The sequence below is a fragment of the Sphaerodactylus townsendi genome, linkage group LG07 (assembly GCF_021028975.2).
Source record: "Sphaerodactylus townsendi isolate TG3544 linkage group LG07, MPM_Stown_v2.3, whole genome shotgun sequence".
Lineage (NCBI taxonomy): Eukaryota > Metazoa > Chordata > Lepidosauria > Squamata > Sphaerodactylidae > Sphaerodactylus > Sphaerodactylus townsendi.
In genome coordinates this window covers 115,038,201-115,052,619 of record NC_059431.1, presented here as the reverse complement: position 1 = coordinate 115,052,619, position 14,419 = coordinate 115,038,201, and the positions used below count along the sequence as shown (strand labels likewise).

At 46.0% G+C, this 14,419-nt stretch overlaps 1 protein-coding gene across 1 annotated transcript in view; it reads right to left on the bottom strand.

The window, feature by feature from the left end:
* STXBP5L (syntaxin binding protein 5L) overlaps positions 1-14,419 on the bottom strand; it is a 92,035-nt gene that overhangs the window by 37,009 nt on the left and 40,607 nt on the right. Inside the window, exons 11-15 of the mRNA XM_048503574.1 lie at positions 14,200-14,267; positions 11,814-11,854; positions 10,204-10,418; positions 7,917-8,089; positions 3,717-3,842 (exon numbers count right to left, since the gene is read on the bottom strand). Coding sequence (XP_048359531.1) covers positions 3,717-3,842; positions 7,917-8,089; positions 10,204-10,418; positions 11,814-11,854; positions 14,200-14,267 — 623 coding nt within the window. The remainder of the gene's footprint in view (positions 1-3,716; positions 3,843-7,916; positions 8,090-10,203; positions 10,419-11,813; positions 11,855-14,199; positions 14,268-14,419) is intronic.

The following is a 14,419-nucleotide window of genomic DNA, read 5'->3' as shown; positions in this document are numbered from 1 at the left end:
TGTTCATCTCCATCTTTGTCTTGTCTGCCGAGTTAAATATCTGAGGAAACAAGATCTCTATTTATCTCCCAAATAAGTACAGTCTTTGCGTAGCAGGTTTCCAAATAAAAACCTTTAGAGAGCACATAGCTTACACCCTCGTGTCACCCTTTTTATTTGATTGTGGGCAGTTATAGTTTAAAGAATCTATAGGAGAGGCCAGAATGAGGGCTGAGCATTCATCAGCCCTGAAGAGGGTCGCGTCAGGCCCTTCCGCCCTCTGTCCCTCACCCCATAGCCGCCACAGTGTGTGTGTTTGCCTGCTGCTTGCCAACTGAAGTCCACCTCATGCGTCTGCTAAAAAACTTGGCCAACTGGATTCACCCCACAATAATGTCAAGAATAGACTACTGTAATACATCCTATATAGGTCACCCCTCAGAGTCAATCCTAATCTCCCAGATTTCCAAAAGGAACCCACCCAGAGGTGGGATCCAGCAGGTTCTCACAGGTTCCCGAGAGTAGGTTACTAATTATTTGTGTGTGCCGAGAGGGGGTTACTAATTTGTGATTTTGCCACGTGATTTTTGCCTTAGTTACGCCCCTCCTCTCAGCAGTAGCGCGCAGAACTTGAAGCAGTCTAGCAGGAGGTGCACCGGTGGGTGTGGCAGCCTGTGCCTGCGTGCATTCGTTTCCCACTCAAGGACCGGCGCAGCGGCTGCGTCCTTGCCACAGCCCCGCCCAGCAATGCCCCGCCCCCGGAATGTCCAGTCATGCCCTCGTCATGCCCCGCCCAGCCCATCCCCATTGGCGCTACGCCACAGTTTGAATCCCACCACCATGGGAACCTGTTGCTAAAACTTTTGGATCCCACCACTGGTGTGTGTGTCTGCCTGCTGCTTGCCAACTGAAGTCCACCTCATGCGTCTGCTAAAAAACTTGGCCAACTGGATTCACACCACAATAATGTCAAGAATAGACTACTGTAATACATCCTATATAGGTCACCCCTCAGAGTCAATCCTAATCTCTCAGATTTCCAAAAGGAACCCACCTTTCCTTATATAGCCTTTTTGCCTCATACACACATGATGTTTCCTTCTATCGATCTGGGCTTCCTCCACAGCAGGGTGGCTCTTAGTGGCAGTCTGGGTGCTGATGCAATTCTGTGTGAAATTGCCCTTGCGACAGAGATTCCACACAGCCCTTGGAAACCTGTTTTCTCTCCACAGTTAAACATGGATTCTCTTTCATATCTGATGCGCATGGAAGCCTCCTTTGGCTGTGTTCTTATACAACCCTCAGGATTCTCTGCCCACCCCTTTTTATTATTATTTTTTATTTTGACAAGCACAGGTGACACGGCATAGGAAAAAGACTGTGCCTTTTGAAAACACTTTAAAATATTCCAAATGTTTGTAGGCACCTCTGACAACACGCTCGCATCATTAAAAGAAGACATTGAATTTATACCCCCCCTTTCTGTCCTGTAAGGAGACTCCTTTCCCAACAGACTCCTTGTGAGGTAAGAGGGGCTGAGAGAGCTCTGAGAGAAACGTGACTAGCCCAAGGCTTCATGTACAGGAACAGGGAAACAAATCCAGTTCACCAGACAAAAAGTCCACTACTCAGGTGGAGGAGTGGGGAAACAAACCTGGTTCTCCAAATTAGAGTCAACCGCTCTTAACTACACCATGCTAGCTCGAAATGACAGACTAAGCTGTTTGATTATCTCCTTTTAAAAAAAAACTGAGTATAAGTCATGCAGGATGCTTCAACGCCTTGAATAATTCATTTTTTAAAAACCCTCCACGTTTATGTAGAGTTCCCAACAATCCTCTCCTCTCTTTCTAAAAGGCAATTGTTTCTGTTATGCTAATTTCTTTGCAATCATCAACAAATGAATAGAGTAACTGACTGACGCATCTTCTGTTTCCCCTTCAAAAACAAGAGACTGCTTGTGCGGATGATTCCTACCTCAGAAAACGTCGGATTTGTACAGGTTTAAAACAGAGCAGATTTATTTGCATGCAGAATGAATGGCTGTTCGTGCACAAAATAGAGGACGATGTCACATGGATGCGTGAAAAGATAAATGTACCAGTTGGGTACCTGAAATGTGGGAAATCCTTAGTCAAAAGCTGCTTTGGTCTCTCCATGCCTCTGTTGTTTACTCAGACAGGTAGTGGCTTTCCAAAGTCTCGAGGTCTTTCATGCCACCGTTCATCTGATCCTTTTAACTGGAGGTGCCACATGGGATTGAACCTGGCAGTGACTTAGCTGGGGGAGTACCGGTGGGGCTACAGCACTGGGCACCACTCCCTCAGGTCACATGGGGGTGCACTGCAGAGCTGCCCCTCCCCCTTTGCACCCTGCCCCTGAATTCCCCATGGAGTTTGGGGCAGGGGCGCAGTTGAACGCCAACCAGCAGGGTTCACCCCACCCCCGAACTCCACGTGGAGCTCAGGAGTGGTGTTGGGTCCATTTTATGTTGGCTTCAGCTCACCCGGGTCCAGCTGACTCTGGTCATGTGGAGCTTGAGGGCAGAGCCAACAGTATAAAGGTGGACCCAGCTCAAATGAAGCCAGCATCAAATGGGCCTACACCATGGGTCTGCAACCTGCACCTGTCCAGATGTTCAGGGACTACAATTCCCATCAGCCCCTGCCAGCATGTCGAAGTGGCCATGCTGGCAGGGGCTGATGGGATTTGTAGTCCATGAACATCTGGAGAGCCGCAGGTTGGAGACCCCTGGCCGTCACCGCTAACAAACTCCACATGGAGTTCGGGGATAGGGCACAGCTGTGGGGGGCAGCGAGCCCACGGCACCGTTTTACCCAGCTACACCCCTGCGACCTTCCGCATGCAAAGCCGATACTCAACCACAGAGCCACTGCCATAGCCCTCCCGTGGTACCCTCCCACCCCACCTTTTAAACTAACCGTGGTAACCCTCCCACCACACCTTTTAAACCGCTGAGTACGCCCTTCTTTGTTGCTCCTTACAGCTTTGTCACCTGCTGACTGAATATCGGCCAGTCCCCTCCCGGGGGGTTAACGCCGGACATCCTCTACCTATTTTAATTGTGGACGATCACTGCTGCTAGTGTTTTAATGTTTAATTTATTTATTGTTTTAATTGAAACTATTAGCTGTATTCAAATGTTGATTGTTTCGTAAACTGCCCTGAGCCCTTCGGGGGTAGGGCGGGCTATTAAATTTAATAATAATAATAATAATAATAATAATAATAATAATAATAATAATAATAATAATAATAATAATAGTAGTAGTAGTAGTAGTAGTAGTAATAGCAATAGCAATAGCAATAGCAATAGCAATAGTATAGTAATAGTAATAGTAATTGATGATAATTGATAATTGATAATTGATAATTGATAATTGATAATAATAATAATAATAATAATAATAATCATCATCATCATCTCCACATTATTTGAGCAATCCTTTTTAAATAAAATACAATTTTGTTAGATGTCAGAGTGCATCAGGCTGTTTTTTCCCCCCATTATATTTTAAAAGAAGAGAGATCTTGGTAGAAAGGGCAAAGATATGACACGAAAGGATCAAGGAGCCATTCCGAAACCCTCTTCCACCCCAGACTTGGGGGGCATGTTCCAGGTTGCCAAGCGCAAGCAAGAACAGCAAAGGCGACGCTCGCACAAAGTGTGGCCTATTGGGTGAAGATATAGTAGGTTGTACATTGGGTTAACTTACAATCCATATGCTGAATTTGCTGCCAGGGTGGTAATTTGCTGAGGAGGCTCCCCCTCTACCCACACCAACTGGATAACAAGTTCCGCTTGGTAACCAGGAGGCATCTTCAGTGGACGAGTCTTAACGCTACGAAGAAAAAGGAGAAAGCAGTTAGCAAAATGTATCGTCGAAGGCCTTCACGGCCGGAATCACTGGGGTGCTGTGTGGTTTCCGGGCTGTCTGGCCGTGTTCTAGCAGCATTCTCTCCTGACGTTTCGCCTGCATCTGTGGCTGGCATCTTCAGAGGATCCTCTGAGGATTCACCCACCTACAGGATCCTCTGAAGATGCCAGCCACAGATGCAGGCGTAAAACGCTGTGTATATAATGCTGCCAGAAACACGGCCATATGCAGCCCTGTTCACAGCACCTAAGTTAGGCAAAATTTTTTTAAAATCCTGCCGAAATTGAACAACCCAAGAGAGCTTTCGGTCGAACAAGACTTGCTAAGCGGAGGTGTTTTTCATGTGGCATCGATGCCCCATTTTTAAATGGAGAAAGCTTCCCACGGAAGAACTAAGTCTAGAGGAGAGGCTGGAGGAAGGGCTTCATCCTTTTCCCACCTGCTCCGGACACCTTCCAAGCAGTGCCCAGCCATCACTAAGGGGTTTCAAATACACACACACACACACACATGAGAACACACAAGCAGGCGTCTAAGCAGCTATTAAATATCTAGACCAGAACAAACACCAGAATTCCAAGAGAGAGCTCTTTATTTACCCGGCTCAAGTGGGTTGATTAAAAGGGGACCCAATGGCAGAACCTCAAATGGCCATGTGTTTAGGGCAGTGATGTCGAACCTTTTCGAGACCGAGTGCCCAAATTGCAACCCAAAACCCACTTATTTATCGCAAAGTGCCAACATAGCAATTTAACCTGAATACTGAGGGTTTTTTGCTTAGAAAAAACGGTGGGCTCCGAGGCGTGCGTTACTTAGGAGTAGGCTTGGTGGTAGTCGGTGGCTTTGCTTTGAAGCAACCGTGCAACTCTTCCAATGGGTGAATCTCGACCCTAGGAGGGTTTTCTCAGAAGCAAGCCCGATTGTTAGCAACCGAGCTTACTCCCAGGTAAAGGATCGTGCTTTAGTTCTTCGCATGAAAATCAGTGGGGTTTAACAGCACTTAACAGGGTTACCTACACTGTTTCCCCAGAACTAGATCTTAGGTTTAATGCTAATAATCGAGCCCAGCAGCCCAGGCCAGCCTAGATGTGGGGGGGGGGGGGCACTCTGTTTGCGCATGCCCACAGAGAGGGCTCTGAGTGCCACCTCTGGCTCCCGTGTCATAGGTTCGCCACCACTGGTTTTGGGTATTCTCGGAACATCCCTTTTGCCTCAGGGCCGTGAGCCCTGTTAAAAACCATGAACGCACATGAACCAGACCCTTGGTTGATCAAAGTCAGTAGTGGTGGATTCTGCACAGAATAAAAAGATATTTGGGGGGATTTTGTGTTCCCACAGCAAGGCAGAACATAAGTATTGCCAGCCAAGATGGATCTTTTCCCGCACCTGCTGCACGGAGCTCTTGTCAGTTTCACACAGCGGCACCTGCCATTTTGTGTGAAGCAGCAGATTCTCTGTGGAGATTCTCCGTGGAGGTTTCCTCTGCTTGCAGCTCATCCATTTGCTATTTTGCTGTCAAAAGTAGATGAATAAAGTTTGTTCAGCCTAGCGGTTCTGTGCATGTGTCGTTTTCCTCTTTTTTGTTTTAAGGGGGCTATCTGCGAAGCTGTGGCAACACAAATAGGCACATGTTGCTGCTTCCCTAGTCATGTCACCGTAGCTTCGCAGACATCCCACTCAAAACAAAAAAAGGAAAAACAGCCCATGCATGGGATTGCTAGGCAAGACAAGCTTTATTTCTCTACCTTTTACAGCAAAACATAAGAACATTAGAACATCAGAACGAGCCTGCTGGATCAGACCACAGTCCATCTAGTCCAGCACTCTGCTACTCATTGTGGCCTACCAGGTGCCTTTGGGAGTTCACGTGCAGGATGTGAAAGCAAGGGCCTTCTGCTGCTGCTGCTCCTGAGCACCTGGTCACACGCGAATGAACAGCAAGCAGAACAACCTCTGTGGGGAATCTCCAAGGCACACAAAAAGGCGGGTGCAAGTGGTGGAAACAAAAGTAACAGGTTTGGGTGGGAGAAATAAATATTTGCTGACCTCAAGCCAGTCACTGGAATTCGCTCAGTAGGCAGGAATCATCTTCAACCCAGGTTGCGGGGGAAAGACTGCAAGTTTAGTGATTTTTTTAACAATCTGGGTTGAGAGGAATACAACGGGCTGAACTCATTATGAGATAAGAGACCTGTGTAAAGTCCTTCCCCAAAACACTGATTATAACGTCCTGAAGACATTATTTTTGTGCTGTGATGAATCTGCTGTTGTCTCGTCAGACTGTCGGCTGTTCTCCGGGGACACTGGCAGAGGTCCTTCGCATCACCTTCTTCCTGAGTCTTTTTAACTGGAGATGCCAGGGGTTGGACCTGCGACCTTCCGCATGCCAAGTAGATGCTCTACCACCAAGCCATGACCCCCACCCACAACAGAATGGAAGTGGGGAAAGGAACTTGTGGAGAAGCAGTTAGGCAAGGGAACAGGCGAAGTAAGGCTTACACGAGGCTGGCATCAATCAACGTACCCTGAGGTGGTCAGATGTTCTTGGGCTGCCCCAGTTCCTTCCACAAGCTTTTCCACGAGATCCAACCTTACATTTGCTACATATGCTAATAGATCAGTGATGGCGAACCTGTGGCACGGGTGCCAGAGGTGGCACTCGGAGCCTTCTCTGTGGGCACGCGCACAGAGTTTGTCATGTGGGGAGTGGAAAATCACCCCCCCACACACACACCTAGACTGGCTTGGGCCACTTAGCACGACATGTGCACACCACGGTGAGAAGGGAGGACTCAGCTAGCGAGCCTGGTGCCTGTGCTCCAGGTGGCTGCTGCCAGAGGGGGGGGGCGCAGAGGAGGCAGAGATGCTGGAGAGACACAGAGTGGTGTGCGCGGGACTTGCTGGAGGCTACAGCAGGCTGTCCCCTGCTCGAGCAGGTGGGGCGGAGGAAGAGGGAGCCAACCGTTTTTTTCTAAACTAAAACCTCAGCATTCGGGTTAAATTGCCGGGTTGGCACTTTGCGATAATTAAGTGGGGTTTGGGTTGCAATTTGGGCACTCGGTCTCAAAAAGGTTTGCCATCACTGTAATAGATTATCACGCATTTCTCTTTATTACAAGTTCCTTCCTGTGGATCCTGGAAGCCTATCATCAATATTTGCTTAATTTAAGCGATCGTGCCATGTCCTTGAACTGATGTGCCCATATTTAAGATACCACATCTAGCTTAATGAAGAGACCCCAAATCATTTAGTCCATAGGTGTCCAACTCACGGCCCTCCAGATGTTATGGACTACAGTTCCCATCGTTCCCTGCCAGCCTCGTGCTGGCAGGGGATGATGGGAACTTTAGTCCATAACATCTGGAGGGCCGCGAGTTTGACACCTGTGATTTTAGTCAGAGATTTTGAAGAAGAGTAAGAAGAGTTTGGGGTTATGCCCTGTTTTTCTCAACTGTAAGGAGTTTCAAAGCAGCTTACAAACTCCTTCCCTTCCTCTCCCCACAATAGACACCTTGGGGGGGCGGATGGGACTGAGAGAGTTCTGAGAGGACTGTGACTGGCTTAAGGTCACCCAGCAGGCTTCATGTGTAAACTCAGGGCAACACATTTAGTTCATTAGATAAGAGTCCGCTGCTCAGGTGGAGGAGTGGGGAACCAAACCCGGCTCTCCAAATTAGAGTCCGCTGCTTTTGACCACTCCACCATGCTGGCTCTCCTAATATTGCGGAGTAATAAGCCGAAGGCATAAAGTGAACTCTCTCAATGTTGACACTGACAGAGACAACAGAGTGGAGATAATATGAACACACGAAGCTGCGCTACATTGGATGAGAACATCGGTCCATCAAAGTCAGTACCGTCTACTCAGACTGACAGCGACTCTGCAGAGGTCTTTCACTTCACTGCACTCCTCATCCTTTTAGCAGGAGATAACAGGACCTGAATGTGGGCCCTTCTGTATGCCGAGCAGATGTTCACCCACTAAGTCACAGTCCCTCCCCATAAATACACCTTTCAGCCAACGGAAAGAATTGTACCTGAGGCATGGAATACTGTCCTTCACTGTTCCCACAGACGTGATGGTGTTTGTGCTGCCTGAGAGATCTTTTAAAGACGGGAGTTGAGAAGACGCGTCTGGGAAGGGAGGAATCATTTCTGCCTCCGGACTGATGATATCTTCTATCTCGTTCTGAATCCGCACCTCTAAGGACTTAGAGAAATTAAAATCCGTGTTATTTTATGAAATCGGAGGATTTCTCAAGGTAAAAAGGCAAATTGGCAGGAATAAAATAAATAGGACTCCTGGACTTCAAGTGATATAGGCTCGGATATGGACCTCAGGAGATATTTTTTGATATTAGCCCAACTGAAATTGAAAGGGAAGAAGAAAAAAAGAAGAGTTTGGATATTATATTCTGCTTTTCTCAGCCATAAGGAGCCTCAAAGTGGCTTACAAATTCCTTCTCTTTCTTTCCCTACACTTTATGAGGTGGGTGGGGCTGACAGAGTTCTGAGAGAATTGTGACTGGCCTAAGGTTACCCAGCAGGCTTTATGTGTAGGAGTGGGGAAACAAATCTGACTCCCCAGATAAGAGTCTGCCACTCATGTGGAGGAGTGGGGAATCAAACATGGTTCTCCAGATCAGAGTCCACTGTTCCTATCCACTATACCACACTGGAAACGTGAAGTCTAGTGGAATGACGTCAATATGAAACCCCGCGGAAATCCACCCCAGATAAATAGAGCACACTCATTTTTTAAAATAATGAGAGGTCAGAAAAAGTACTAAAATAGAGCGAAAATGCAAAGTTGCCTTCTAGAGTGCCATAACACTGGCCTGTTGTGGTTTGCCTTTGCTCTTCTGGTAATGCTCTCTAGGGCTTTGGGCAGAGATCTTTCACCTACTATGTGCTCCTTTTAACAGAAGATGTTCAGGATTCAGCCTATGATCTCCTGCATGCAAAGCAGCTAGTCCACCACTAAACAAGGTCCCCTCCCCAACCGGAAAGTGAAAGGAATCTAAAGTCTTGAAATGTTCACTGGAATTGGTGCGCAACGGAAAGCGGGACTTCCTGCTGAGCATAATTGGCAATGCTTTAAAGGAACATGGCTCCATGCAGAGGTGGGATCCAGCAGGTTCTCACAGGTTCCCGAGAGTAGGTTACTATCTGAAGAAGCTGCAAAAACATCTGACGTGGAAAGTATTCGATGGGGCATTTTAATTTAGAGATTGCGAATACAAATAATTTATATTTTAATGTAAAACTAAGTAATTGTTTTAATTTAAATGTTTTAACTGCATGTTTCTCTGTATTGTTATAGCCCAGGGGTAGGGAACCTGCGGCTCTCCAGATGTTCAGGAACTACAATTCCCATCAACCTCTGTCAGCATGGCCAATATAGCCAATGGCTCAAACAATAAATACTTGACTGATTTAGTTAGTTAGTTAGAGTAGGTTACTAATTATTTGTGTGTGCCGAGAGGGGCTTACTAATTGGTGATTTTGCCAAGTGATCTTTGCCTTAGTTACGCCCCTCCTCTCAGCAGTAGCGTGCAGAACTTGAAGCAGTCTAGCAGGAGGTGCACCAGCGTGCGGTGGTGCGGCCTCCATGCCTTCGCATGCATTCGCTTCTCACTAAGCGACTAGCGCAATGAGCGCCACAGCCCTGTGAATGCCCCACCTCCGGAATGCCCAGAAGCACAATCAAGCAGTTCCTCTCTCAACAACTCTTACTGTCAAGCTACGCCACAGTTTGAATCCCACCACCATGGGAACCTGTTACTAAAATTTTTGGATCCCATCACTGGCTCCATGATGATGCTTCATGGCACTTGGAGGCCAATAATGCTGTTATCTCAAGAAAAAAAAATACACAAGGGTGTTGTACAGAAACCGAGTCTCTCTCAGTAAAATATTTTGCTTTCACAGTGCTCTCTTTTTTATCAGTTTGTTATCTTGGAAAATAAATATATCTTTGAGGAGTCAAAGCAGAATAATATGCTACCTCAAACCTAGTTTTTACAGAAGGTTCCCCAGATCACTGGCCAAACCGGTAGGTATAAAATCATAAGCTTACTACCACGTGATACACTTCCTTTCCTTATAAAGTATTGTGGTTTGGATAGGGATTGGGTTATGTCTCTTTGAAACGACTGAGCTTAGATGAGCTTAGCTTAAACTAGTGCATGATAAATGTAGTTATGCACCCAATGCAATTTTAATATTTGATTAATTAAAGCCCAACTTTTCATACATTCTGTTCTGGAATTTATACCCTCAGAGTAAGCCAATGGATATATGTGAAAACACATTTGAACTTACGGCTATTTCAGTATTGACTTCGTGTTTGCTGAATCTGTAAACGATAACATAAGCAGAGGCTCCTGCTACACAGAATATCCGACTTTCGGGACACCAATACATCATCTGGACCGCAAAAGGATCATCTTCTACAATTTCTGCTGTTGACTTTCCTTCCACCTTCTGTTTTTCAAACACCTTTGAGGTTTTTAACTTGTACAGCATCTGAAGTGTTACTGGAAGACATTGAGGATGTTCATCATAACTCTTCAGATGAAATTATACTACAAAGCAACACTGCTGAATTTGTTTTCCTCCAGATTTTTAGAGGAAAAATATTTCAAACTGATGTACAGCACATATAAACAGGCTGACACCGCAGTCCTGAGCAGAGTTAATAAAGTTAAATCTGTTAAAGAGCTCCTTCTTAATCCTCTGATCTGGGAGATGTTGAAAAGGAGAATTGTATCATATCCGAGGGGATAGAACCCTTGGTTATCCAGGTGCGAATTCAAAAAAGAAATGCAACCTTTCAACATTAGAAATCCCATATTTTAAAAATACACCAAGGTCATTTACACATGGAGCTTATCCACACAGCAAGCCTACCTACTCATCGAGGCAGATTTTCAATTACGCATATATTCACTACATTAACCAGGTGTGATTATCATTTATGCAATAGTCCCAACGCTGCTGCGCTTTTGATGAGTGAAAGCACAGATCTCCCCAGTTTGGGCAAACCATGACCTTTTCCTCCAGTTTGCTGGGAATTTAAACCTGCATGAATTTGCAAGACCTACCTTGGGTTCATTTTACTCCTCCCTCCCCACTTATACTCCATGTTCCTCCCTTCCCTCTGCCCACTCTCTGCCTGTCCTGCCGCCAGATCCCTGGTTCATTCCCCATTTGTTGCTCACAGTTATTAGTGGTTGTCTGTTGCGGATTGTGGGTTCCTTCCCCTTGCTTGCTGCTAGGCTTGGTGATTCTGTAAAGCTGAATTGGGAAAAACACCGAAAAAACCCAATTCGGCCTTTTCCAGGTTTTATTCGAGCCCCAAATACCAGCTGCACCAAAAAACCCAAGCCAAATGCTTATAAAAATCAGGTAAGCCAAATATCTATTCGGGTTATTGGATTTTGGCTATTCAAAGTTTAAAGGGAGCCTTCCACAGCGGCTAGCCACTTGGACTCCCTTTAAATCAACTTTATTTTTTTCTAACTGGAGACATAGGCCCCTTCCGCACACGCAGAATAATGCGTTTTCAAACCACTTTCACAACTGTTTGCAAGTGGATTTTGCTATTCCGCACAGCTTCAAAGAGCACTGAAAACAGTTTGAAAGTGTATTATTCTGCATGTGCGGAAGGAGCCATAGTCATAACCCCAGTGATTTCAGTTGTTGTTTCAAGGGCTTTCCAGAAATCTATTTTCAGACTTCTCTTATTTTTTCCTACTGACCCCTATTCCTACTTAAATATAACTTGGTCCTTTCATATTAAACTACAGCTTTTCTCTGCCTTTCATTTCTTTGCTTCAGTTAGCTTGAAATGCACCCTTACCAGTTGCAACCATTTCAACGCACTCTACCACAAGTCATTCATTATATAAGAATTATCGATGTAAACTTACTGCAAGAAGCGTCCCAAAATTTTACTGATCCATCTGCATGACTTAAAAAGAAGATTAAAAGGCAGTTAAAAGGAGGAGACCAGATATGCCATCAATGCAAAACATAACATAAATTAAAAACCTTACAAAGGTGACTTAGGCCTCTTCCGCACATGCAGAATAATGCACTTTCAATCCACTTTCAGTGCACTTTGCAGCTGGATTTTACTGTGCAAAATAGTAAAATCCACTTGCAAACAATTGTGAAAGTGGATTGAAAGTGCATTATTCTGCATTTGTGGAAGGGGTCTTAGTCTAATAAAATAACATTATTATGCATCCTACACTGAGCCCGTTGTGAAGTGTGAGGAATAAATCTAAATAACAAGAACAGTACACTATTTTTATATACTCTTACAATATGTTTGTTGCTTTGAAGATCTTCAACGAGGTGAGCTTTAAGTTTTGGCCCTCATACCATCCAACATACAAATGTATCACCTGAGAATAAAGATCCTGGTGTCTGAGCAATTGAGCAAGTCTTCACCTAGTATTTTGTTGTGTTTCTTTCTGTTTCCTATTGGGCTTTCTTCCTGGCCAGACTTCGGCCGCAGTGGTGTAGCACCAAGGGGACGGGGGGGGGCATGTGACGCACCGGGAGTGCGCCTGTGCAGGGGCGTGGCAGGGGCATTCTGGGGGCATGGCGGGGACGTTCCAGGGGCATTCCAGGGCATGACAGGGACAGGCGGGGGTGTGGCAAGGGCTCAGGGCACGTGTGCCTTGGGCGCAGTTTTCCCGCACTCCGCCCTGTTTGCCTTACCTACTACTGCTATACAGTTTCTAGATTAAAAGTTTGGACCTGCTTCTTGGTCTTGGGATGACCAATCCACCAAGGCAGTCTATCCTTGGCTCTCCAAGATAGAAGGAGGAGGAGGAGTTTGGATTTATACTCTGCTTATTTCAACAATAAGGAGTCTCAAAGGGACTTACAAATTCCTTTCCCTTCCTCTCCCCCAAACGGAGACCTTGTGAGGTGGATGGAGTAGAGAGAGTTCTGAAAGAATTGTGTCTAGCCCAAGGTCACTGCAGGCTTTGTGTGAAGAACCAGAATTGATTCCCTACTCCTCCACGTGAGCAGTGGATTTTTATCTGGTGAACTGGATTTACTTCCCTGCTCCTGCATGTGAACAGTGAACTGTGGTCTGGTTTCTCTCAGAACTCCCACAGCTCATCCTGTCTCAGAGATGTCTGTTAGGGGAGAGGAAGGGAAGGAGTTGTTAGATGCTTTGAGACTCCTTGCAGTAGAGAAAAGCAGGGTTAGATCTCTGTAATGCCCTTCCCACCAGGGTTAGATCTCCATAATTAGATCTCTGTAATGCCCTTTGAAGATTTTTTTTGGACTGGAGCCATCAGCGCATATTTGCAGAGATTCCATTTGTGTGAGTGGACATCTCCCTCTTCTACCACTTTAAGACTGACTGATAAGATACAAAAAACTGTTATGCAGTGTCAACCCTGAAATCTGACCAGAAAAGTATAGCAGAGAGTAACTGTGGCCGTTTCCCCACTTTGAAAATGACGTCGATTTTGTCTGGTCCAGGACCTTTTTAGCACGAGGGTTGTGTTCTCGGGCTTCCCCACTGCCTCGTGCTCCACACGGGGTCATCAAAAGGCGCCGTTTTGAGCAGCGCCAGAATGACCCCGCGCTGAGGGGGCACAAGAGCAGCAGAGTCGGGGCGGCTGCGTTGTTGCCGCCCCTGTAGTGGGGAGTGCAGGTGGACCCTGCGCTACTCGGCGAGAGTAGCGCGCAGCAAACGGTGAATGGGGAAAGGGCCTGTGCTATCAGCTCCAAAACAATAGTGGCCAAGATCAGGTTTGGACACATGCAATTTTATCCAGGGGAAACTCCACAGAACTGACACAGCAAGACACTATCTAAAGTGTCCAGCGAAAGACAGCCCAGTTATGAGAGCCCTTGGACCATGTGAAGGAGAAGACAAGGTAAAAAGATGGGAGAGAAGTAACATTTTCTTTATGTTGGCACTACGACACAACAGGTCTCCAAAATATCTCCACACCATGTTTGGATTCACCTGGCTTTCTGATACCTATACCCCAAGTCATTGTCTCTGCCTCCTCTTGATACTCTATTTCTAATTAAACCTTTAGCAGGATGGGGTTCTAGCCACTGGGAGAAGGTGCCTAGCAACAGAAGTCGTGTGAACCACCCAAGACAACTGCCTTGGTTCAGGAGTCAACCAGGAGTTTGATTAGACATCTGGCCGGAGCAGTTAAGAAATTCCAAAATCCTTTCTAGAAGCCATTTGGAGCCTCTGGAATCAGACCACAGCAAGGGGGTCCCCACTCCTGTGGAGACCAGTGCCTTGTAAAATAATAATTTCCTTACCCTGTGATAATAATTTCAGGATATGTCTGTGCTCCTAGGTTCCATGCTCCGCCACTGATGGGCCATTCCTAAACACAATCAAAAATAGTTACATTTTTTGGACAGTTCCATTTCTAAATTAGAACGTATGTAGAAGCTGTATCTTTCACCCATGTAGACTTCAGTGCCATCTGCGTGACAGCCAGATAACTTATAGCAACTACTGCATTAATATGCTTTT